Here is a 27860-nt window from a genome sequence, read left to right as displayed (position 1 = left end):
AGACACATTTCTATCCCGAAGCCTTTTTGACTACCAGTTGTCCCTCAATTGAACTATGAGTAGTTTGGCAACTCAGACCTTGTCATTCTAGCTTGTCATGCTAGATGTCTTAATAAGGGAATAAAAGAGTGGAGATGAGTCGCCGAGGGAAAATGGAACTGTCCGGGGATCACCGAGGGAGTCAGAGTTTTAACCATAGCACGAGTAAAAGCAGTCAATATTTGTTATATAACACCCCAACAGACTATTTATCATCCTCGTACACATAACGTTCATACGCGCGTTTCAGATACACTGAGTTCGAGGTTGGTAAAAAGAAGTCTGGGTACTGCGACTATCACACGGCAAACGATGCACTATCACACTGCCGCCATTTCTAGTAAAACTAAGACATATCATGTGACGCGTTCTAAACCAGTGAAAAGGCAGAATGTTTGTAAGGGTTGTTATAATTCCTAACAAGGTCGAGCTCAAAGAGGTCGAGGTCACCTGACTTATGTTGATCTACTCAGAAGGGACACTGGGTTTGTGACAGCTGGAGAAACATCTACATGCATGAGGGACAGGCGGATCTGGGGCGACTCAGCCCAAACATCATTGACCGAGGAAACCACTCGAAATAGAAGAATGTGGGGTTAATATATATTTGGTTTGTGGTAACACCATGTGTGTATCTACAACAATGTACTTGCCGGGTAGAATTGGTTCTTTAGAGAACTGTCTTTCTATATTCTACTACCGTGGAGTAGATTTATCAGATTGTTTGGGAGACTTTTGAGTTGAAAAGAACTGTCCTACTTGTTAACTACTACCCGGGCGGAAGGTATAGAAAATTGGCTGGGGACAGTTATTAACTTCACTACTGCGGAGTGAGTTCTTAATATTGGTGTCAACGTTTCGGCTAGCTTGCTTTAGTCATCGTCGGGAGACTGTGTGGTTACTTTTTAAATTTGTGTAATTTAATACTCAAATTTCTGTTCTGTGTGGATAGTTTACTAACCTCTTGTCAGTGCATTCATATCTTGTGAGCAGTATGATTAAACTGTACCTATAGTGAGGGCTGGGGAAGGCAAAAGAAGCATTTTTTACGAAGGTTTCCTTTTGTGGAACGGTTTACCTGAGCGATTGCGTAATGAGCCAACTTTGACTTCATTCACTTCAAGGTACTGGCGTTTATGGAGTCATTGTTTTATTTATGCATAATTGGCTTTTTGTAGCCCTGTTTTTCTCTAAATTTTGATCCTGGTGGTATAGAGTGCTGTTGTTGCTTGTGTGGGGGTTGTTCTTTATACATGTGTATTTGTTTATCTCTTGTTCTGTGTATTGCTTTTTCTACAGGGCCCCCAGGGAGAGCAGTGTTTTTACACTAATGGGGCAACCCTGTATATATAATACTTAATAACAATAATATTAATTTTGTAGGGTTGACTATTCTTTCATAGTGTAATAAGGGAATCAATGTGTGGTGAAGAGGTTTTCAACTCGTGGTTTAATCCCAATGAGGCCTGGTTCTTGATAATTTACTGAGACGAAGTCGAGGTAAATTATAAAGAACCAGGCCTCGGCGGGTTTAAACCACTAGTTGAAAACCGATTCAACACACTTTGATTCTCATTCATAAATACCTTTTCGGTCAAAAACATCATCACTTTTTGGTCAAAAAGTTAAATAAATGCAAAAATTATAATTGTTAAATGATTTCTTTCAACACAACACCACTCCAGCTATGAAATGGTAGAGCCATCCGCTGCCCTCGCGTAAACAACTCCTTATAAGGGAATGCTGTGGGCGTCGCGCGTATCGCGTGATGTGGCACAACTGTTTCAGCCGTTGCTCTTGACCAATAGGAATGAAGAAGCTGTCTAATAAGAACAGGTGCAAGGTCGCGTGTCACGCTTATGAATTAACACTTTTTACCGGTCATTAACAAAAGGTTTATGCACACCCACGTGACGCGCTCTCAACCAATAGGCGTAGAGAAACTGTCTGGGGTATTTATGAATACTGTATTATAGTACATTACCTGTTTGTCACTGTGCCTGAAGTGTTTTGGCATAACCTAGGTCTATATTGTAATTGAGCTTTTCCTCAAGGCATCTCTGTTCTAAAATTAGGTTGAACTTGAACATTACACAAGTGTGTTATTGTCACATGGAGCGTTGCGACTGAAGAGCTTTAAAGGCACTGGACACTATTGGTAATTACTCAAAATAATTGTTGGAAAAGAATTTTTTTAAATTGGTAACAAGCAATGGGGAGCTTTTGATAGTTTAAAACACATTGTGAGAAACGGCTCCCTCTGAAGAAACATAGTTTTTGAGGAAGAAGTAATTTTGCACTAAAATATTTGAAGACCTCAGCTGAGGTCTCGAATTCAAGAATCTGAAAGCATGCAAAACTTGTCCGACAAGGGTGTTTTTTCTTCCGTTATTCTCTCGCAATTTCAACCACCAATTTTCACAGGTTTGTTATTTTATGCATATGTTGGGATACACCAAGTGAGAAGACTGGTCTTTGACAATAACAAATGTGTCCGGAGTCTTTAACATGCCTAAATGATGATGTCATCCACCCATCATGACTCCATCACAAATTGGCAATTTCCTCTGTGTGTAGAGTTAAGCGATGCAAAATGTGCGCATTTAAGCTCAAGCTGTGTCTATGCACATCCTCTGTAAAAACAACTGACCATTGTTTTGAAAGACAGGGTTCACTTAAATTTTAATGAGATTGTTTTTGGACGCATCACTGATGGATGGGGGAGGGGGGATGGACACATAATTAACCCACAATGGCAGGAACTGACAAGTGATTGCTACCCAAAATTTACGAGTAACTCATCCTAATGTAGGATGGGTTCAATGCGTCCTAACATCTATGGATACGGAACTTAACTCGTCCTACAAGTCCTAAGATTAATCCTAAGTTAGGAAGAGTTTGGTGAAATTGACGGCAGGATAGTGACCTTTGCCTGGTCAACACTTAGCGAGATGTTGTTCTTAAATTTAGTTAAGAGAGTCTCGGTTCGATGACTCATTTATGATATGCAGATTGGATTGGTTCTTTCAGAAGCCGTGTTTTGAACCCGTGTGGGTGCATCCATGTTTATGTACAAACCAATACAAAAGCTTGAATTTTTGTACGGCAATTGTACGGCTATTTGCATGATAGTGCGTTTGTTCTTTTCTACGTGTCATCGAAGCAAGAAATGCAGCAAATAATGTGAACGCACAATCTGCTGATTAGCGTACAAACTGCGAGCGTCCTATGCGTCATTTTTTAAAGGCGCGTGTACTTTTTTTAAACTACGTCAATCAAGTCAAGCTTACGGTTATGTGGATGGGCAGTCGCGTACGAAAGCGCACACGCCGAATGTAAACAAAAAATCGCGGCAATGATGGTGTTCTCTTAAAATTAAAATCGTTCCGTAGTCACGCAACACATCAAACATGTCTGCGCCCAGGGTGGCTTCAAAACGCAGAGCAAGTTAGCGCTCTAGCATTCTAGTCAATATATATAGCTCTATGGAAATGCCACAGAAAAGTGTAATGCGACTGACCATGGAATTGACCTTACAACTGTTTGCCTTGAAGAGTATTTGACAGGACGTATGAATATGAGTCATGCAGGCCTAGGTACCTTTCTATAATAAAAGTCTTAGACTGAATCATTCTAAAGTAGTGTTCCCATTGGACTTTTTTTCGTTGAAGTACCAGGAATTTTCTCTAGAATGACAAAATTAAATCCATTTGGGACGCATGGTAAACTGACCTCCCTGTCAACTTACCTCAACTGGGACGGTAAACTAATAGCAGAATAGTCTTGGTTCGAGACGGTCTCGTTCGAGACGGTGATTTTATTCCATGATCCACAGTCAGCATACATCGCGCAATACACTACCCACGCCACCCACACACACACCCGTCCGTCCGCCGCACAGCCATGAAGCGCTAGCCACACGGAGCTATCAGCCACACTACGCTATCAGCCACACAACGCTATCACGGGGACCGCTCTCACAAGACGCTGTGTGGCTAGCGCTTTATGGCTGTGCGATGGGCGGACGGGTGTGTGTGTGGGTGGCGTGGGTAGTGTATTGCGCGATGTATGCTGACGTGGATCGTGGAATAAAATCACCAAGACCGTCTCGAACCGAGACTAATAGCAGAGCTGCCAACTCTCCCTGATTCTGCAGAAAGTTCTCTGAAAATAAACCATTCTATCCATGTTCTGATAAACAAATTTGATAATCTCCCTGATTATAGGAACTTTGTTCCTATTAAGTTGAATGTAATTCTAAATGTCTCCCTGATTGTCCCTTAAAGGAACACGTTGCCTTGGATCGGACGAGTTGGTCTTTGAAAAGCGTTTTGTAACCGTTTGTTATAAAATCGATATGGTTAGAAATATGTTGTAAAAGTAGAATACAATGATCTACACAAATATGCCTCGAAATTGCGTGGTTTTCGTTTTACCTCGTCGACAAACACGGTCGGCCATTTATGGGTGTCAAAAATTTGACTCCCATAAATGGCCGACCATGTTAGTAAAACCGTGCAATTTTGAGTGACACTTGTGTGGATCATTATATTCTACTTTTAAAACATCTTTCTAACCATATGCATTTCATAACAAGCGGTTTCAAACGCTTTTCATAGACCAACTCGTCCGATCCAAGGCAACGTGTTCCTTTAATATCTCCCTGATTGTCGCTTAATATCTCCCTGATTGTCGCTTAAGATCTCCCTGATTGTTGCTTAATATCTCCCTGATTGTCGCTTAAGATCTCCCTGATTGTCGCTTAAGATCTCCCTGATTGTCGCTTAATATCTCCCTGATTGTCGCTTAAGATCTCCCTGATTATCGCTTAATATCTCCCTGATTACCGCTTAATATCTACCTGATTGCTGCTTCAGATCTCCCTGATTGTCGCTTAAGATCTCCCTGATTGTCGCTTAAGATCTCCCTGATTATCGCTTAAGATCTCCCTGATTGTCGCTTAAGATCTCCCTGATTGTCGCTTAATTGCTAGATGCAAATGTTGGCAGCTCTGTAATAGTCCGAAAGAGGTCGCAGAAGATATTTTCATGCATCCACAGTAACTTAAAGACAGTGGACACTATTGTTAATTGTCATAGACCAGTCTTCTTACTTGGTGTATCTCAACATATGCATAAAATAACAAACCTATAAAAATTTGAGCTCAATTGGTCATTGAAGTTGTCACACGAAGTTGTGTGCTTTCAGATGCTTGATTTCGTGACCTCAAATTCTAAATCTGAGGTCTTGAAATCAAATTTGCGGAAAATTACTTCTTTCTCAAAAACTACTTCACCTCTGAGGGAGCCGTTTCTCACACTGTTTGATACTATCAACCTCTCCCCATTACTCGTAACCAGATAAGTTTTTATGCTAACAATTATGTTGAGTAATTACCAAAAGTGTCCACTGCTTTTAAACGGGGAAACAATTTGAAAAGAAAAAAAAATGACTGCAGAGAGATGTTAGTGGTGCATTCTATCAATATAGTGAAGTGAATTTATTTATGTACAACAAGTTACATTTATAAAAGTAACAAGTAAATAGTATGCTGTATTTACATGAAATAATGATAAAATAAAACTATTTTAATATGTGAGTGAGAGATTAACTCTTTCTCAAAAACTGCGTTATTTCAGAGCGAGCCGTTTCTCACAATGTTATATAACATGTATTATAACACCCCTTGCAAGTATTCTGCCTGCTCATTGGTTTAGAGCGCGTCACATGACATGTCTTAGTTTTGCTAGACGACGGCCGTGTGATAGTGCGTCGGTTTGCCATGCGCTAGTCCGAAGACTAGCCCATGGCGTGCAGTAATCAGACGTCCGTTGCGTGTGCGAGGATGATAAATTAATAGTCTGTAACCATTTCGGATTGCACGACACTACATACATGCAGCACAGTAAAAGTGTTTGCAATCTGTATTCGCGTCGTCCGTGGATTGTAGCATTCAGGTCTGTAACTTAATAATAATAGTACAGTATTTAGAAATGTTTGGGGTGTTATAAAACAAATATTGACTGCTTTTACTCGTGCAATGGTTAAAAACTATGACTTCCTCGGTGATCCCCGTAGCGTTCTATTTTCCCTCGGCTTCGCCTTGGGAAAAATAGAACGCTCCAGGGATCACCTCGGGAGTCATAGTTTTAACCATAGCACTCGAAGCAGTCAATATTTGTATACTATCAACAGCTCTCCATTGCTCATTACCAAAGTAAGTGTTTTGCTAACAATTATTTTGAGTAATTACCAATAGTGTCCAGTGCCTTTAACTACACCTGTTAAAATCACAGTAATTGTTCTCGCCAAGCAAACAATGGTGGGACCGGCCCACATTGTTTGTGATTAAAATGAGCGGAAATTCTTTTGAGAATGCTGAACATGCATTAGGCATATCTAAGCACCCAGGGGTCGATTTCAAAGAGTTAGGACTAGTCCTAACTTAGGGTTAATTAGGACTAGTCCTAGGAGATATACACATTGCATGGATAGTCCTAAGTTAGGACGAGTGACTGGTCCTAACTCGAGATAAGACTACTTTTACAAATGGTCAAAAGGTTCAGGCAAACTGCCTTCAAACCAAACTTAATAGATAGGTTTCGCAAGTCTACGGATTCACATACAAATACCAATATGTCAACACTTTGTGTGTTATCCTGACGCGTAACCGCGACTATCGTATTTTGCACACACGTTAGCAACGGATACAGGAACTCATACGCTTCGTAGAAAAACAGATACTGTAACTGTTATGCAGCCTTTTAGTTGTCTTTTTTTTTCAAGATCAAAAAACATTTCCCATGGAATTGCTTTCACTGGTATCATGCGTGGTATAGATAGAAAATGGATAGTCATTTGCAAGCAAAATGATAAGAAAATGCAGTGTATAAAACACAGGGTTTCTATAGGCCATGCTTGTCGGGAAAAAAAAACCTCATGATGAATGCGAGCGCACTCAAATCAAGTAACACAACCTATATTTTGGCAAAAAAAATCCAACATGCGCCTGATGTATTCTTGAATTGAATTAATTAGTTCAGCCCAATTAATTCAATCAGGGAAGACGTGTAAGGATACAGTTATCATGTCCGTATCTGTATCTGTATCCGCACGCAAGCGTAACCTCTCTAATAAGCAAGTACTTAACCTATTGTCCATGATTGCTTCTCATTATTGTATGTCTTTTGAAGTGTTTAAATAATAAAAGAAGTTCTTATATACCGCATTTTACAATGACCGTATCAATGCACTTTAGGTTTTTAGTGTGATGGTCATTGGGGCAATAACAATTTGTTTCTCAGCTCCCTGGGGAGTATACAGCCCGAGCTGCTGCGCTCAGGAGGCTTTTTCGAACACAATTTTAACCTCTATCCTCGCAGGTTCCTATTTATACCCCTTATAGTGAAGCATCTTGCTCAAGGACACACGTGCCATGACCGAGATTCGAACCCACACTCATATGACTTAACACCAGAAATTGAATTTGATGCTCTTAAAGACACTGGACCCTTTTGGTAATTGTCGAAAAACCAGGCTTCTCAATCGGTGCATCTCAACATATACATAAAGTAACAAACCTGTGAAAATTTCAGCTCAATTGGTCGTCAAAGCTGCGAGATAAATAATGAAAGAAAAAACACCCTTGTCACACGAAGTTGTGTGCTTTCAGCTGCTTGATTTCGTTACCTCAAAATCTAATTGTGAGGTCCAGACCTCCCAAGTCTCACACATTAGGCGTGAGACTCACGCATTTGGGCTCTGTCTCACGCTCGCGGGGGGGGGGGGGGGGGTGAGCTTTGAAAAATCTCACGCAAAGCTGGCCTCTGGACTTGGCATCTCTGGAGGTCTCAAAATCAAATTCGTGGAAAATTACTTCTCTCTTGAAATGTACGTTACTTCAGAGGGAGCCGTTTTCTCACAATGTTTTACACTATCAGCAGCTCTCCATTTCTGGTTTCCAAGTGAGTTTCTGTTCTACCAATGGTGTCCATGTGTCTTTATAAGCCCTCTTTGATGTTACTCGTATACAGTGATGTGGACTACATCAAGGCTCAAGGCAGCTTAAAGGAAATCCCTTGTGAAGATAACATAATGAACCATGTAAATTGCCACGGTATACATGATGTATCATATGCAGATAATCAGCTTGAATTTGAAATCTATAGCCTCGACAGTCTGTCCTCTCATACAGTTAATGTTGATGTTTGGAACTTGGTTATAATATTTAAAGCCTGCTTCTGTAAATACTATTAAAATTTAGGGAAGAAGTATGTCCGGTGCAAGTCAAATTCACTGCTAGCATCCATATCACGCGCATTAGCTGTACGCATGACATGGTTACGGATGGTTACCGGTAATTCCCTGATGTTAGCTGGTGGCACACTACTAACACGCTGTAGTCTTCTATTATAGTGGAATACATCCGAAGTTAACAGGGACTGTTTGGTTTCAGTCACATCAGGTGGCGCATAGGAGGGAGCGCATGGTGGATGCGTCATCATTATCACGCGCGGGTTATGAAATACGTTACCGTACTCGGGCTCGTTTGCGTTGTTCGCGCATGCATGTATCGGTGGTGGACTCAAGAATGGATTGTTGCTGTGTTTATAAGACGCGATGAGGGGCTGACTGTTATAGGGGATGTGTATCTTAGCAGTGTCGTATTCATCACTGGTCATGCTGGTAGCTGCGTTAGCATTCCTGGATGGATGAAGCATTCTTTGCTGCCTGCTCGTTGAGCGCATACTCCTCGCTGACGCAGAGGGTCCTAATGGTCGTAGGGGGATGGCCTTTTTCTTCATGCATCTCCGTTGACACACCAGTGCAATGATCATGATGAGGATGAGCAGTACGATGAGAGATCCAACAATGGTCCCCATAGCAGCGACTGATATTCCTTTTTCACTCAGCAATAGCGGCCTGGTTTGAACCTCCCTGCATTGGTCTCGGAGTACCGCCTTCTTGTTAGACACATTTTGGAACACGATGCTGATGCAGACGGTGTATTGCTTCCCGGGCTCAAGGTCCTAAAAAATAAAATAAAACATTTATAAATAATGTTTTTTCATATTATGATTAAAAGATAAATCTTTTTAATAGATGTTTAATTTGCATCGGGGATAAAGAATATTCATTTTGGTTTTTTGCTCATATACATCGGATGTGTAGCACAGTATACTCGGTACTAACCCGAGTTCTATGAACAAAATCACAGGCATTTTACTTGGGTGGAATTCGAACCGTTTCAATTATAGAGCAGTGTCTAACCAATTAGACCACAGAGATTGCCCGGTGGCTAGAGGCAGTTCAGATTGCCCGGTGGCTAGAGGCAGTTCAGATTGCCCGGTGGCTAGAGGCAGATTAGATTGCCCGGTGGCTAGAGGCAGTTCAGATTGCCCGGTGGCTAGAGGCAGTTCAGATTGCCCGGTGGCTAGAGGCAGTTCAGATTGCCCGGTGGCTAGAGGCAGTTCAGATTGCCCGGTGGCTAGAGGCAGTTCAGATTGCCCGGTGGCTAGAGGCAGTTCAGATTGCCCGGTGGCTAGAGGCAGTTCAGATTGCCTGGTGGCTAGAGGCAGTTCAGATTGCCCGGTGGCTAGAGGCAGTTCAGATTGCCCGGTGGCTAGAGGCAGTTCAGATTGCCCGGTGGCTAGAGGCAGTTCAGATTGCCTGGTGGCTAGAGGCAGTTCAGATTGCCCGGTGGCTAGAGGCAGTTCAAATCCTATGTTTTAGCAGTGGGTACTGCAAGCGATAAATCTTAATGGCCCTGGGGTCGATTTCACAAAGATCTAAGGCTGTGTCCTAAACGGCGACTTCAGCTACATCGGGCCCTTCTGCCTATCTTCAACACTGGCAGACGCGCTGATCTAGCCGTAGCTGTAGCCGAAGTCGTCGTTTCTTAACTGCCAATCAGTCATAGTTGCTTAAGTAAAGTGTGATGTCACAATACAAATCACTATGGTGTTACTGACAATTTTGTCTTGTGATGAACTTTATTGTTTTGATCAAAATGGCATCTGATCTATCAGACACAGTTCATCACTAGACCGTATTGAATGTGACGTCACCATTCAAAAACCTGCCCTACAACATGGCGTCTGTGAGCGTGTGCGTCTATGGTGTGCGTATGGGTGCCAGAGAAATCAAACCGGGAACGCTGCGTGCTTCAATGGCCCAGGCTTCAATGGCCGAGGCTGGCACATCCAGATTCTTTTGGTCATGTGTATGTGAGTCATAACTGATTATATATGGCAATTGAATAAATTTTGTTTTTCTATCAAGTTCAAAATACCTTCAAGTTGTTCAACCTCTTAGTTATACTGTTTGGCCAAATGGACTTTAATTTCTGGACTGGCCTAGCATCCTCAATTTGCTGGACCTGCATCCACCCAGAGCTAAGACCTACGGGTGCACCCAACTAAATAAACTCCCAAATATTCAAAAATACACAAAAAATACTTAGAAGTCTCACAGCTTTTTACAGCGAAGGAGAACCTATTCATTGACTATTAAACTTTTATTGACTATTAACCTCAAAAATACACGGAAAATACTTAAAAGTCTCACAGCTTTTTACAGCGAAGGGGAACTTATTCATTGACTATTAAACTTTTATTCTCTGCTCCATTTGATACGGGGAGTCCCAGGGCCTGTCGAGTTATTCTCCCTCCAAATAAAAAACACACTTTTCCGAGCATCAATCTTGAAAAATGTCTGTAAACCTCTCGGGGTATTTTAATAAAAAACTACAGCATTTTCAAGGCGCACTTTACTGAAAAAGAAAAACATTCAAAGGCGCCGGTCAAGTTTTGTCAAGATGTTGGAAAGCAAGCAAGAACAAGTGTGTTTTGAGTTTCTGCTGGAAGAGAGTGATGTTGTGTATTTGTCTGGAAGTAGACAAATACAAGTACATGTACTCAAAAAGCAGGACAGTTCTTTTCAGAAGTAAGAAGTCTCCCGAACATCCGATAAATCTACCCCGCGGTAGTAGAATAAAGAAAGACAGTTTTCTAAGAATGAGCTCTACCTGGCAAGTAGATACACACATGGTGTTACCGCAAACCAAATATACAAATGAAAGTGAATTGGACAAATGGGCAGATTGACAGAACTGTCCTACTTTTTAGAAAGTAGTTAAAAAGCTGGACAGTTCTTTTCAGAACTGAGAAGTCTCCCGAACATCCGATAAATCTACTAAAGAAAGACAGTTCTCTAAGAACAAACTCTACCTGGCAAGTAGGTACAAGCTTGGTGTTACCGCAAACCAAATATACAAGAAGAAGAATTACTTACCCTCAGAGTGTATTGTGTCACAGATGGGTGAATAATCTGACTAAACGCTATATCCGACTCTCCGAATTTATTGTGTTGTACCACAAAGCCTGCTATTTCCTTCACTCGTGTCAGGGGTGTCTTCCATTTGACTTGCACCGATTCTGACGTTAACTGTACTACAGATATATTCTTCGGTGGTGCGATGACCACCTCACAGTAATTCCCGAGATAGAGTCGCCTACATTTACACTGTACCTGGTTGAAACCATTATACTGACAAACTCCTTTGTTTTTACATGGATTCGGATAGCAACTCCATGGATGAGCGGTAGTAAGTCTACGAACGGTCGTTGCGTTGGACGCAGTAGAAGGTTGAGTCTGTGATACATGTTGCAAAGTTATAGTCGTAGGTGTCGTCGTAGGTGTCGTCGTAGGTGTCGTCGTTGCTTGTAGGCTCATTGTAGTGTGAGGGTTTGGTTTTCTACGAGGTACATAGGGTTGGATATCCTGACCTAACGGAAAATCCACTGGTCCTGGCTGTATGCTCGGATCCACTGGTATACCCGGTGGAAGTGGTTTGAATTTGGTAGGTCGGCGTGGTCGTTTAGGATATGACGCAACTCCTCCTGAGGCTTGCTCATTCTGAAGTCCGTATTGTTGACCGAATGCACCATGAAGAATCATAACACATAGGATACTAACCAGTGCATCTGACCCCATGACTGCAGTAATCACACATAGATAAAAGTTCCAGAATGGTGATTTTGTATGTACTAACTCCAGGGTTTGAAAGTTGTGTGGTGCTTGACTCGATCTACAGGTGGTACAAGACGAGGGTGAACGGCTTGTGACACAGCTAGCCTGACCTGCAAGGAAATTGCTTGATTAGGGATAGTCCATTTTCTAGGGGAAGTTTGCATCCACGACTTAAGATTTATTTTTGTTCTGACGATGTCCCAGATTTCTTTTTCTTTTTTTGAGAATTGAAATGGAGAGCTGTTAATAGGTAGTTTGGTTATCATGTAACAAAAAAGGAATTTTGTAAAAAATTCGAAGATTTATGTGAATTAAGTGGTTTTATCTGAGAATCTGGAATAAAAAGTGTCAACAAAGTGCCGGCAGGCAGGCAGGCAACAAGACGTTTGTATCTAGGGACATGCATCCTGAAACAGGATATGAGTCACATCACATGAGCAACACGAGCAATCGACCCTCTGAGTATGTATTAGTAACGTAAAGCAACTAGAATAGCCTTGTGGTATAACTTAAACTATTAAGCCAAAAATATTCTTCATGACTCTCTGACAATTATAAGTCAGGATATTTTTAATAATGTTTGCAAAAGTCAATAGATAAGTCTGCTTTCTCATTTATGTGGAGTGCTGAGCAAGTTTAATGGGAGTTGAACCATACTAGTAACGTAAAGCAACCAGAATAGCTTTGTAGTAAACTTAAACTTAGCCAAAATTATTCTTTATGGCTCTCTGACAATTATAGGTCAGGATAATTTTAATAATACTGGTAAAAGTCAATAGATAAGTCTGCTTTCTAAATTATATAGTGGAGTGCTGAGCAATTAAGTTTGGTGGTAGTTTAATTGTTTGTTACTGGTAACATAAAGCAACCAGAATAGCATTGTGGTGACGACTACCACAGTAGTTTTATATTGCACATACAATAATCGTATCAATGTTTTATATAGCACATACAATAATCGTATCAATGCGCTTTACATGTTCTTTAGTGCCCTGGGCCCAATTTCATAGCGCTGCTAAGTACAAAAACTTGCTTAGCATGAAATTTCTTTCTTGATATAAAAAACTTGATATCACCAACCAAATTTCCAAATGCTTTTCAGGATAAGCCAACGACAGCAGAATACCAGTAACAAGCAATATGTGACAAATGGAAATTTACATCCCTGTAATCTTTCTCAGCTCATTGAGGAGTACAAAGCCCGAGCTGCCGTGGCGCTCTGAAGGATTTTTCAAATACAATATCAACTTCTACCCTCGCAGGTACCCATTTTTACACCAGGATGGAGAGAAGCAATTATAGTGAAGCATCTTGCTCAAGGACACAAGTGTCATGACCGGGATTCGAACCCACACTGCGGTGACTTAGCATCAGAACTTGAATTTGATGCTCTTAACCGCTCGGCCACAACACCCTAAAATACAAGTAGCTCATTTACCTGTACTAGAGAGGGGTTGTGGGTAAATCCAGGGGTACTTCTCTGTACATTGTCAGTTGTCATTTACGTCTTGTTATTTCCCTTCCTAAGTTGAGTTGAATCATAACTTGGGATTGACCTCTGGGTTTCATTATAGAAGATACAGGAAGACAAACCAACTGAATTAAGGCCCGATTGCTCTGGTTTTAGCCCTTCTGTTGTGATTGTGGTTTTTCTAATTTGTGTGTGGTGTTGTTTTCCTCTCACCTTTACTTTGACTTAGCCTTTCCCACATGGGCCCAATTTCAAAGAGCTGTTTAGCACAAAAATTTGCTTAGCGTAGAATTTCATCATTGATAAAAACAGGACTACCAACCAAATTTCTGTTTGTTGCATATTGCTTGTTAAATGTATTCAGCTGTTTGCTGATCCTGAAAATCACGTGGAAATTTAGTTGGTAATCCTGTTTTTATGAAGGCAACAATTTCATGCTAAGTAAATTTTTGTGCTTAGCAGCTCTATGAAATTGGGCCATGATGTTTACAGACACTATTGGTTGGCAAAGGCCGTATACTTGTGCACTAGGCAGACGCAAAAACACATGGTGCATCACACCCATAAAGCACGATACAAAAATGCATGATGTTCCCTCATTGTGTGAACAAATAGTGTTATTAAGGAACACGTTGCCTTGGATCGGGCAAGTTGGTCTATGAAAAGCATTTGAAAACCGTTTGTTATAAAATGCATATGGCTGGAAAGATGTTTGTTTTAAAGTAGAATATAATGATCCACACAAAAATGCCCCGGAATTGCACGGTTTTCCTTACATGTCGTGACCTAAAACGGCACGCCATTTTTTCTTATTTTTGACTCCACAAAATGGCCAACTAGTTAGTTCGCAATACAAAAGGAAAACCACTTGAACAACTGACTTAGTTTGAATATTGATTTGTTTGATTTCTTCTTGTCAGATATATAATATTTTTGAAGACTTAATTTTAATATTGATTTGTTTATTCTTGTCAGATATTTGTCTCAGTGTACTTCTATGTACTGTTCGCTGTGGTTCACATCTTGACATGCTTGGCTGTTAGTGCTCAGATCTACTACATGGGAACATGGAAACTAGGTAAGAGTCTGGTTTTTTTTTTATGTTTTTTTTTATGCAAGTCGCCAGACAAACAAGGCCTGAAGGCCACTTCAAGGTGTTGGCTACAATACACTATTTTTCAGGGGTCTTTGCCAACTATGGCTGAAACAGAGTTACCCCCTTTTACAGTCCATATGGATGTAGGCTTTGGTATCATCAGTCCGAAGCCTGGCCGGTAGAGCAAAAAGCACTACCTCTCCAACTTTTACGAAGCATTCAAGGTTAAGTGATGCCATAATCTAGCTTTTGACTTTTGACCTGGGGATTCCCGCAGTATTTTCGCAAGACTGCTGGCCCCACGAGGCTGCTGCTCTCACGACTACGGTCCTATTTAATGGTGAGTAGAAGTCGGCAACCAGCAGTTCTCGCGAGAGCAGTGATCTCACGAGAGCAATGCCACAACTCGACTATCTCACTGCGTGGGACCATTAACAACTTGTCCACAAGTCTACTAAGACTGTTGTTTGGGTGGAATGTTTTGGCCTGAACCCCACTACTCTGCAACAAAGAAAATTTGGTCATCAGGAAAATTTCTAAGACTGTCATGAACAGCTTTCTCAACAATTTTGCTCCTTGTTGGTAAGGAATTACAATGGTTGTGGATTAAAATACCACCCAAGGAATATGCCTGTGTGTTTTTATTTCACAGAACTCGGGAAAGTACTGAGTATACAGTGCCAACACACATTTAATTGGTGTAAGGTTAAAACCAAAATTAATAACTTTGCTTTTCTTAGTGTTACAGTTTTTAATCTTTGTGTTTTGACTTCAGATTTTGGAATCTTCAAGAGAGTTCTTTTCATATTGAGAACCGAATGCAGTAAAAGTGCTAAACCACTGTATCTTGTGAGTAAAGTGAATATTAATGTGTATTTCATAATTTGAGAACTTGATTCTGAAAGGCGCTGAACACTTTTGGTAATTGTCAAAGACCCGGGCCCAATTTCATGGCTCTGCTTACCGTAAGCACAGAATCGGCGCTTACGGAAGCAGGGAATTCTGTGCTTACGGCAAGCGTATTTCACGGGTTAGCGGCGCATTTTGGCTTCTGCGCGTGCATACTCCATGTTACTAGGCATTCTACGCTTACAAGGCTAGCGCAGAAATTCAACGCTTGCAAGTAAGCAGGGAATTGTGACCGTAAGCGCAGAATTCTGAGGTAAGCAGAGCCATGAAATTGGGCCCAGTCTTTTCACTTGGTGTATCTCAACATAACAAAGAAGAAAAAAAACGCCCCTGTTGCACAAGTTGTGTGCTTTCAGATGCTTGATTTCGAGACCTTTTAATTAGATTTTAACAAATCTAATTTTGAGGTCTCGAAATCAAATTTGAATATTTGATTGAGAAATGACTTCTTTCTCAAAAACTACATTACCTCAGAGGAAGCTGTTTCTCACATTGTTATACCTCTCCCCATTACTCGACACAAAGTAAGGTTTTATGATAATAATTATTTTGAGTAGGTAGCAATAGTGTCCAGTGCCTGTAGTTACTATATTGATGATGGTAAAAGGGCTGTAAGGCTTGTCATTTGCTGTTAGTTTTGCCTTTTGCTGATGTCTCACTGTGCCAGAAGGAAAAAAATCCAGCCACATTTTTGATGAGCATTTACTCATTAACTTTGGCAATATTTTTGTTTGTGGTATTTTGTTTTGATTTAGGATCGAATGATTGTTCTCATCACAGGGAATGCTGTAAACTGGTCTATGTGAGTATATTGCAATCATTCTAAGAAAGTCAGTATGTATTCACTATATTGTATTCACTAAAATGAGACGACCCAGACATAGTGGAAGTAAATCTCAAACTTGAAATAAGTCGATGTCTAAACAAAATCACGTAAGCTTTGCATGCTGTGGAGAATAAGAGTAACTATAATATGAATAGTAAACTTGCGGGTGCAACCATGAGTAAAAAAGGAGTGGTGGCTCTGAGACCAAACCGGCTCTTTTCAGAGCCACCACTCCTTCAAAAGAGTTTTTACCCATGGTTGTACCCGCAAGTTTACTATTCATATTTATATTTATAGTTACTCTTATCACGTTTAGTGTTGAACAAAAGGCTTACATGATGGGCAGGCGTTAATTTCCCATTGAACAGAAGGGAAAGGCGTGGTTAAGAGCATCAAATTCAAGTTCTGGGGGTTAAGTCATCGGAGTGTGGGTTCGGAGCAAGATTTGATACAATGATTGCTTCTCTTCACCCAGGGGTATAAATGGGTACCTGCGAGGGTAGAGGTTGATATTGTGAATGGCCCAGGTTGTATACTCCCCAGGGAGCTGAGAAAGATTTAAGGAATGTTATTGGCCCAATGACCTGCAGCCGATTTCACAAAACGCTAGGATTAATCCTAACTCGAGTTGGGACGAGTAACTCGCTCTAAATTAGGATGGGTTTAATTCGTATTTGGTTACGGAACTGAACCGTTTTAAGTCCTAAGATTAATCCTAAGTTAGGAAGAGTTTGGTGAAATCAACGGCAGGGGACTAAGCGCATTGAGACTGTTATTTTGAAATGCGCTATATAAGAATTTGTTATTATTATTATCTTTATTATTATTATTATTATTATTATTATCTGAGGTTTGAAACTGTTTAATTACCCTATTGATTGAATTACTGGAGAGGTACTCTTCCTTGAATGGACCCAAGCATCTCTGCACAAGAGAGCCGACTTTGTACTGGAGGAGAGAGGAACATCGAACAGTCACTTTCTGAACAGAATAAAAATTAAAAGTTCCCAGATTTACAAATAACTTACAGGGTTTACAGAAGGTAAAGGTGAGAGACTTCCCTTGAAATATTATTCCATGAAATGCTTTCCTTTTTCAGAAAACATTAAAACAATTATCAATTCTCGATATCGAGAATAACGGATTTATTTTAAACACATGTTATGACACAGCGAAACGTGTGGAAACCAGGGTGGGTTTTCCCATTATTTTCTCCCGACTCCGATGACCGATTGAGCCTAAATTTTCACAGGTTTGTTATTTTATATATATGTTGTGATACACGAAGTGTGGGCCTTTGGACAATACTGTTTACCAATGTTGTGCGATTGCTTTAAATAACAAATGGAATACATTTAAATCTTTTTCAGAATGATCTATGGTCTTGCCAAGATGCCCAGAGATTTCAACTCCTTTTTGTTGGCCATTTTTCTTGTCAATCTCCTTTTGTACCTGGCTTTCTACATCATAATGAAGGTAAAAAATTTGTTTTGGTGGATAAAATATTGATTTTGACAAACTAGGCTAGGCTATGGGGATAATTGACTGTCGTGTTTGTATATTTATATTTATATTTATTTCATTTCTCGGGAATAAAACGTACAATAGTGCACATTATTTAGGTTAAAAACATTGAAAAAATACACTGCGAGAAATTTAAATACACTAGGTTCAAAACATTGAAAAACACAGCGAAGAGCAATTAGAATTCAGTAAAGAAAAAAGAAACAGCTGGAGCCCGAAGGATTGCCTAAAAGAAACACAGTTCCTGTCGAGAGGCTCTCCTCTCGAGAGGCTCTCCTCTCCAGCTGATCCTAAAAAGAACAACATACATACTTGGGTAATTCTGATTAGAAATGACCAAAGTTGGAATACTAGGAACAATTTCATAGAGATGCTTATGCAGAAAAGAATTGTCTGCTAAGCAGAAGTGAGCAGGATATCAGTCAAAATTTAACTGGTAACGTTACTCTCGTAAGCATATTTTTGTTTTGCTTAGCTAACTTTGTGTGCTTAAGCAGCTCTATGAAAGTGGGACCTGGTCTTTGACAATAATTACCAAGGGTGTCCAGTGCCTTTTATCAATTCCAATAACGAAAGCATATTATAGTGAAACATTTTATTATTATTACTTTTAGGTGCGAAGTGGAGAGAAGTTAACAGCAGTGGTGATAGTAATAATTGTAGTCACCCTAGTGGTATGGGGATTTGCTCTGTACTTCTATTCCATGAGCCTTACAGGATGGGAGGTAAGTGCAGCGAACGATTTATCTCGTATATAGGATTTGAGGCATTGCATGGTGAAGGTATCAATATATATTTGGTTTGCGATAACACCATGTTTGCATCTACTTGCCAGGTAGAGTTTGTTCTTAGAGAACTGTCTTTCTTTATTCTCCTGACGATGACTAGAGCAAGCTAGTCGAAACGTTGAGACCAGTTTAAGAACCGACTTCGCTGTCGTACAGTTAATCACGATCCTAAAAGCTAAAGTAGTAGTCCCGACCTATTTTCTATACCATCCGCCCGGGTAATAGTTTAAAAAGCAGGACAGTTCTTTTCAGAACTGAGAAGTCTCCCAAACCCCCGAACATCTACTCCAAGGTAGTGAAATAAAGCAAGACACAGTTCTCTAAAGAACAAACTCTACCTGGCAAGTAGATACACACATGGTGTTACCGCAAACCAAGTATAAAGAAAGACAGTTCTCTAAAGAGCAAACTCTACCTGGCAAGTAGATACACACACGGTATTACCTCAAACCAAATATAAAGAAAGACAGTTCTCTAAAGAACAAACTCTACCTGGCAAGTAGATACACACATGGTGTTACCGCAAACCAAATATAAAGAAAGACAGTTCTCTAAAGAGCAAACTCTACCTGGCAAGTAGATACACACATGGTGTTACCGCAAACCAAATATATATCAGATAGCAGAGCAAAATGCTACACAAAGGGTATCAGTTGCTACTCAAAAATCCTGATTTACAGCTCAATATTGGCTTTCAGTGTGCTCAAAATAAGTTCCTGTTAAATGTTTTGCCGACTAAAATTGCTGGGCGAAATCGTTCCATGACATAAGTATATGTTAAATTTGCATCAGGGATAAAGAATATTCATTTTAGTTTTTAAAATCACAGGCATTAGTTGGTAAGAGGACCCCAATGGAAATAAGTCTAAGTTATTGGCTTTTTTGGGCTATCCTTGGATAATTTTCTGCAGTATTTCTATCTTGTTTTTTTGTCTTTTCTCCTGTTGTTAAGTACATGTTTGTATTTTGAGTATGTTCTTGCTGTATTTTTATCCGAATAAATTCAATCAATCAATCAATCAAGACACTGCTCTAGAATTGCAAGAGTCGTGGGTTTGAATCCCACCCAAGTAATATGCCTGTGAGGTTTTTTTCTTTTTTCGAGGAACTTGGGAAAGTACTGAGTATACAGCGCTAACACACATCAGTGTATATGGGTAAAAAAAAAATAATCAAACATATATAGCCCGCCGGTTTGAGAGATCAGTAATGTTCCATCTTGTCTTTGGTATAACAAAGGCTGAATTTTTCAATCATCAGAACTATAGATTCTGATTTCCGAATAGACCTTATGCATTGACGTCATCAAGACGCCATCTTAGAGGTAAAACAGTGGCCTAACAATCGCACTGCAAAGATTTGCATGAGCGGTGCACAGGTTTGACCTCTAGGCCAATGATCAACCCTCTTTTGACCTCTAGAGTGCCCTACTCAAATGACATCATGTGCCAGAAGAATAAACAACACACAGAAGTGTGTAATATTGGTTTCAAAACAAATTTCTTTTTTTTAAACCTAGAAACCAAACATTTCTCTAAACTTTCTAATACTCTAAATTCATTAATTTATGCAGAAAACTGCTGCTGCATCTCGTGAGAGCAACGCTGCATGTCTGTTATTCGACTTCTACGATGGTCATGATATTTGGCATTTTCTTTCTTCTGGAGCACTCTTCTTTTCATTCCTGGTAAGTACCATTTATAGCAAGACTTCAAGCAGACTACCGAGCTTTAAGGTGGCAAGGTTGGCTTGTGCGTAAAGCGCTCGCCTCTCACCAAGGTGACCCCGGTTCAATTCCCGGCCAGGGCCACATAAATGTGAGTTGAGTTGTGCGTTGGTTCTCTGCTGTGCCACAAGGGTTTGCCAGACCATTCGGTTTCCCTGTCTCGGAAAGAATCAAACGCTTTCGATCTTGGCTGTGCTTCGTGGTCATTTTGGGTTGATGTGGCTGTCAGCCAAAGGCGCCCTTGCATGCGTGCTTCTCAAACACGTTGTAGCCTTGTCCTTCGCAATTCAGCTCTTAGCTGCGAGTAAGGATGATTAGCCCCCAAACTATTATTAAAGGGACATGTTGCCTTGGATCAGTCGAGTTGGTATATGAAAAGAGTTTGAAACCGTTTGTTATAAAATGCATATGGTTAGAAAGATGTTTTAAGAGTAGAATATAATGATCCACACAAATATGCTTATACATCGAGAACTATTGACAATTTGACTCCACAAAATGGCCGACCGTGTTAGTTTGTAAAATAAAAGGCATATTTGTGTGGATCATTATATTCTACTTTTAAAACATCTTTCTAACCATATACATTTCATAACAAACAGTTTCAAGCGCTTTTCATAGACCAACTCGCCCGATCCAAGTTAAGTTATGACAATTTATGTCAATCTGTGCATTTGTCCAATCTACTCTCATTTGTTGTAACAATATTAATGTATGATTTAAATTTTTGCTTTTGACTGGAAGAAAAGGTCGAAATGAGGTCATATTTGTACACACAATTTTGATAAAAAATTTCCTTTTTGAATAATGTCTGGTACAATGACTTGCTTAGTCACAATGTACCGCTTACATTTGAATTCCTAAGACTACAAAGACAGTTGCTATGTCAAATGGTTCGGGGCAAGCTTTTGTATCAATATTGGTTTATTACTTGATTGTTCAATAATACTCTTATTTTTCAGAGAAATTTATACGAAGGTGACAAGTTGATATGTATTTGTGATATTTTTTGTTTGTCGTAGTTGTTGCTGGTGATGGACAACGATCTGGATGGGAAAGATAGAACCAAGATTGCTGTATTTTAATCTGAATGAAGAGGAGACAAAGACAAAATCCAACATCTTCAGTGCAAAGGGTGTCATGGCCGAGCCGTTTAGAGCATCGAATTAAAAGTTCTGGTGGTTCAAGTCTTCGGAGTGTGGGTTCGGGTCCCGGACGTGATACTTGTGTCGTTGAGCAAGATACTTATCTCTTATAATCCATCATCTTCAGTACATTCTTACAACAGAAAACTACTCAGGCTCCGGGGTGGATTGTACAAAGAGTTAAGACTCGTCTTATCTCAAGTTAGGACGAGTTACTCATCCCAACTTAGGACTAGCCTTAAAAGGACACATTGCCTTGGGTCGGTCGAGTTGGTCCATGTAATGAAATTGATATGGTTAGAAAGATATTTTAAAAGTAGAATATGATGATCCACACAAACATGCCTTGAAATTGTGTGGTTTTCCTTTTACTTTGCGAACTAACACGGTCGGCCATTTTATGGAGTCAAAAACTTTGACTCCACAAAATGGCGTGCCGTGTTAGTTTTCAAGGCATGTTTGTGTGGATCATTATATTTGACTTTTTAAATTACCTTTCTAACCATAATTGCATTTTATAAAAAGACGGTTTCAAACGCTTTTCATAGACTAACTCGCCCGATCCAAGGCAACGTGTCCCTTTAAGTTTGTAATATCTCCTAGGACTAGTCCTAAACCCTAACTCTTTGTGAAATCGGCCCAAGGACATAGCAAATGCCAAAATTGAATAAGCCTAACCTTATACATGTAGTGGTGTTTCGTGTTTGGTATAGCAGCTTGTATAGTACTACCACGAACCATGCGTCAGGAAAGGAACTTCTAAGAATATGGATGTCCACATCAAAAGATTCCAAGAGAAAATTCCCTTGACATTGGCAAACAAAATAGAAAAATTGAAATCTTTTGTCATTTTTATGTTACCCCTGTTTCATTTTATTGTTACTTAGCCAAAGCGTTGATGTGTAGGGTATACCTCTGAAATCCATATATTTATCACAATAAAATTTCTTAAGTTATTAAAATGATCTGTTCAAAGAATACACATACAAAAAGATACAACATTTACAAGATGTGCTATTAAGACCAAACATTCCCTTAATCTGTTAAGTCAGTTTTGGGTGTACCTTCATATTAACATCCTCTGTGACAGTGATACAATTTGTATAAGGACAATAGTATACAGTTGTTTGCAACATAACCAGTATACCATACTTACAGTATCCTGACGATGACTAGAGCAAGCTAGTCGAAACGTTGAGACCAATTTAAGAACTGACTGCGCGGTAGTACAGTTAATTACGATCCTATAAGCTAAAGTAGTAGACCCAGCCTATTTCTATACCATCGGCCCAGGTAATAGTTAACGAGCAGGACAGTTCTTTTCAGAACTGAGAAGTCTCCCGAACACCCAAACAATCTACTCCGCGGTAGTAGAATAAAGCAAGACAGTTCTCTAAGAACAAACTCTACCTGGCAAGTAGATACACACATGGTGTTACCACAAACCAAATATATATACTTACAGTAAGTAAACTTATAATTAATTTCACCTCAAGGGCACACTTGACTGTAAACATAAACACTTAGTATGTCAACATGTAGGTGACCGCATAGACCTTATCGCAAATACCGATGCGCAAGCGCAGACTGTTGAATGAGGTGCATTGTGGGATATATATGGATCAAATTTGGATACCAGCTAGACCACAATGCACCTATTCCAAGCTTTACGCGCGCGCCCCGGTATTTGCGAAATGGTCTATAGCTTGTGTACCTTTCCCAAAAGAAGTCGCCATAATCAAAAACAGTTATGTTGGTCTGTTTTTGGTCTTCAAGTTAACCTTACTCAGATTTACTTTCTACAGCTCTGACTGCTTGGCTGAATACCGTTAAAAAATATTTGTATTTTATGAGACTTTGTAATTATCTTTGCATATTTCAAAAGTTAACCCTTGTGGTTTATTATGTACATTTTAGCCTATCGCTTTATTGGTTTTGGGTAACAATATTCTCAGTCAAATGATGCTGCTACATTTTAATGATGAAATAATTGTAAACTTTTTTATGACAATTATGCAGTCATGTATGGGAACATTGAATAAGGTCGAATTTAGTGTTTTTCTCTTTTAAATGTGGTTTATCTTTTTGATGTAAATAAACAATATTTTTTCAACCATTTGATCAATGTTTTAACATTTGATCAATGTTTTAACATTTGAACTTTAAACAATGTATATGTTGTATGTAAACAAACAGATGAGAGATATGCCATTTTGATATAGCACTTAATCTGAATTTATTGTGTGTAAACAAATTATATATACATGATGCCTTGGTTAAATTATCATAAAATGGTGTATTGATAGCAATATTAAATAAGGTTTTTACATTGATGAAGGGTTTTGCCATGTATCTTTGTCGTTGCTATGCCATCATGATTGTCTGTTATATAGAATAATGAAACTAAAATCTAAGCTGGGAGTTGGATTTATATTAGTACTTACATGTAGTTATGTGGGGTGTCGTGGCTGAGTGGATAAGAGCACCGAACTCAAGCTCTGGTGCTTCTGTTCAACAGAGTGTGGGGTTTGAATCCCGGTCGTGACACTTGTGTCCCTGAGCAAGACACTTAACTATAATTGCTTCTCTCCACCCAGGGGTAAATGGGTACCTGTGAGGGCAGAGATGGTTCTTGTGATTGGTTTAGCCGAGTAGCACATAGGCCTATATTGCGCATAGGCTGTATACTCCCCAGGGAGCTGAGATGGTTTAAGGAATGATTTAAGACCCAGTGACCAGGGCTCATATTGGAAGTGCTTTGAGACACCCCTCGGGCGTGAAAAGTGCTTTATAAAAACGGTTATTATTATTATTATGTTATTATTCATTGATAAGTGTAAATATTGATGATTGTTATTGCCACTGATAAGCCTTTGCATTAACATCGAAAAAGGACAGTCTGTTGCCACGATTTCAGTGTAATGAATTTATAATACCTGTCTTTGAAAATGGCTTTGTACTTAAAGTTACCCTTGAAATAATTATGCTTATTGCATTCATGCATGTGCAGTGCAAAAACACTATGTTGGCAAATACCACAGTCATGAACACCAATGCCAGAGCTGACAAATGTGAGTGCGTAGCGCCACCATCACCCTGGTCGAAATTCCAGTTGAACCTAGTTAAACTGGAACTAGTTGAAACCAGTTGATAAACTAGTTAAACACAGTTAAAACCGGTTGGTTTAATATGGAAAATGGACAGAAACCAACTGGTTTATAATTTCAACCTAGTTGAACACTGTTAAACCTAGTCCAAACCAGTTGGTTAATATGGAAAATGGACGAGTTTGGTCACTTTCCAATTGAACCAGTTGACCCCAGTTAACTAGGTTCAACTGGAATTTTGACCTGGGCAGCCCCATAGACCTTATGGTAAATACTCGGTACCACGGCGTTGGCGTGGAACAAGGTGCATGCTGGTCTAGCTAGGGATCAAGTTTGATCCCTAGCTGGACCATCTTGAACCTCATTCTTCTGTTAGTTAGCGCTTGTGCATACATGTAGGTTGCGAAAAGGTCCATACAAAAAGCATGATGCTACCTCATTGCCAGCCAGTAGTGTAAGTGCGCACCGGTTGTGTACAATTATTTACATATCAATTAGTAAAGGTGAATTTCCATGCACATGTATGGAAAGTTTTGTGGTAACACCATGTAATGACTATCTCTAAATAAGTTGGGGTTGGTTCTGAAAAGAACCGTTGGTTTCAACTCGACCTTTCTCCAGAAGACGATCAGAGCATACTGATCGAAACGTCGAGTTGAAACCAACGGTTTTTTCAGAATCACCCCAACTCATTTAGAGATAGTCATTACATGGTGTTCCTGCAAACCTTTCCATATCGTATTTCGTCCATGCAAAGTTTCAAATCCTACTCATATACATGTACTTGTTGACTTTAATTTACTTTATGTATAATAAAAAAAAGATTTGTTACTTATCCTGTACTTTTTTTCATATTATTTGGAAATGATTTTACGAAATAAAAAAAGCTCAGTACAGCAACTGTGACTCAATCGTTTAGTCTATCAGTAGTCAGTAACACTCTAGTATAGCATGGAGGAATAAATTAGATAGCAAGAACCATGTTAGCAAATGGAGTTGGACGTTGAGGAGATGATTTTAAAATGTGCATACATGACAGACGTGCAACTTTTCCTCAGATCAGCCGATTTTTCTCTTTTTTTAGTTTCAGTTTTACATAGAGGTCTATTTCTACCTGCATGGTTTACCATTCAAAATTGAACAAAAAAAATACTATACAAAATCATTGAAACTTTGATATTTTTTCATTTTTGTTTTCATCTAAGAGAAGAGTTTTGTGAACTCGGCGGTTATCTTTGAATCAATCAACTGTTTCAAAGCAAGGTCAGAGATCAACAATTTATTATAATACAATTAGACGAAGCCCTGGTGGTATTGATAATATCCCTTGAAACTTCTGATCACCCTGAGTCGAATAATTAAAAACTTCCTGGATGCATCTGAACGGGATAACCTAAATCTCCGCTATTTTTTTTTCCAGCAAGAACTGGGGGGTGGGGGGTCTGACCATCATGGGTAACTGGCAACAAAAAACATTGGCCTCTTCGAAACTGATTCAATTGTGTACTACAACTAATGAGCATTGCAGACTTTATACTTATTTGGGGGGCACTGGCGGCCTGGAAGTGGGAAATATTTTAGGGGCACAAGGGGTGAACAACTTTTGCACTGGGGGAAACTTATGGTCAAGTTTCCGTTTGCCTTTTATATTAAAAACACAAGCCCATGCTCCAGGGGCCGTACCAAATCCTTATAAATAAGTCCACTAAAATAAAATTAATAATTGAAGAAAAAGTCCTCACATATTTTGTTTTATAATTGTTGCAAATCTTTATCGATACCGTGTGCAACTATTAAACAACAAACTCATCAAACATTTTTTTCCATCTGTTTTCCTTAACATCAAAAATCAAAATAGTAATAATATACAAGAGATGTAAAAGTGGATAAATATAAGCTTTGACAAAGTTAGTATAAAAGAAATGTTGACGCCTACTCCCAACTTTAAAGACACATGGACACCTTTGGTAATTGTCAAAGACCAGTCTTCTCACTTGGTGTATCCAAGCATAATTATGCACAAAGGAACTTAAACCTGTGAAAACTTTATAACTCAACTGGTCCTCAGAGTTGCGAGATAATAATGGAAGAAAAAACACCCTTGTCGCCCAAAGTTGTGTGCTTTCAGAGTGCTTGATTTCGGGACCGCGAAATCTAATTCTGAGGTCTCGAAATCAATTCTGTTGAAAATTACTTCTTTCCCCAAAACTATCGTTTCAGATGGAGCCGTTTCTCACAATGTTTTATACCAACAGCTCTCTGTTGCTCATTATCAAGTAAGTTTTTAGAGTAATTATCAGTAGTATCTCATGCCTTTAACCGAGTCTCCTTTGCAAGGTCAATTTTTTTCTTCTTCATATCATCAGCTGCAAGAACGACGCCCCAACGAGTGACACAACTACAACTCTAATTAGTTTTTCACTTTGGTAATAAATATGTATTTTGAACTTGTCTTGAAGTTGTTTTCAAAACAATGTTAACATAATGTTTCGTTCTTCATAACACTTGTTTCTTGGAGACAAAGAATCGGGTGCGCAAACCCAGCCGAAAGAGGACGGGAAAATACATTATCCTTTTTTGCTCAAACAAAGAGAAAAAGAGGAGGGGATACGTTTTGTTATCCCTTGGAACTCAAACATTAAGCCTAAACTTAATTATGTGCGACTATTAATTGCTAACAAATAACTGGAATTAATATCCCTTATTTGTTTTTAAATGTTAGCCAAGAAAGTTAGAGCGATTCGTAAAACTTAAAGTGAACAATTTGGAGAAGAAAATGGCACAAGAAAAATCTGTTGCTGTAAAATCTTGTTTCGAGAGCAGTTTTATTTACCATGTTGTGTAGGCTGTAGGCCTAAATTTGACAATTAGGGCCTGTATTTTTTTGGGTAAAGTTAACTGTTGCAACAGCTTCATTCTTAACTAACAATTTTTTTTTTTCACTTGTGGTTTAAATAGAAACTTTTCTTGAATCTCTTTTAATCCTAAAGAATTTGTTAGCTCTTTCTGCCCACCTAAATAACCATGCGAAAAACATGCTCTATATTTTACGGATCAATCTAACTTTTCTAGGCTAACATTTCAATAATGGATAATTATTAATACGCGAAATACTTATTGCAAACAAGTTGGAATTAGGCCTACTATCCATTTTTGAAATGTTAGGCTAGAAAAGTTAGATTGATCCGTAAAATCTAGA

The 27860-nt window shown here is 39.3% G+C and overlaps 2 protein-coding genes across 3 annotated transcripts in view; one reads left to right on the top strand and one right to left on the bottom strand.

Annotated features, from left to right (window-relative positions):
• Positions 1-21788, top strand: part of LOC117301533 (SID1 transmembrane family member 1-like) — a 51157-nt gene extending 29369 nt beyond the window's left edge. For both annotated transcript variants that reach the window (XM_033785554.1, XM_033785553.1), the window contains 7 exons: positions 14516-14618; positions 15412-15485; positions 16301-16347; positions 17742-17847; positions 18510-18620; positions 20257-20370; positions 21432-21788. In XM_033785554.1, coding sequence (XP_033641445.1) covers positions 14516-14618; positions 15412-15485; positions 16301-16347; positions 17742-17847; positions 18510-18620; positions 20257-20370; positions 21432-21494 — 618 coding nt within the window. In that variant the 3' untranslated portion in view covers positions 21495-21788. The remainder of the gene's footprint in view (positions 1-14515; positions 14619-15411; positions 15486-16300; positions 16348-17741; positions 17848-18509; positions 18621-20256; positions 20371-21431) is intronic.
• Positions 7946-9110, bottom strand: LOC117301534. The gene is given in 1 exon segment (XM_033785555.1): positions 7946-9110. A coding segment is annotated over 1 exon segment (819 nt). The 3' UTR covers positions 7946-8291.
• Positions 21789-27860: the final 6072 nt, after the last annotated feature.

This window comes from Asterias rubens, chromosome 17, assembly GCF_902459465.1.
Source record: "Asterias rubens chromosome 17, eAstRub1.3, whole genome shotgun sequence".
Lineage (NCBI taxonomy): Eukaryota > Metazoa > Echinodermata > Asteroidea > Forcipulatida > Asteriidae > Asterias > Asterias rubens.
The sequence above is the reverse complement of the archived record's forward strand: the minus strand, read 5'-3'. Positions and strand labels throughout refer to the sequence as shown.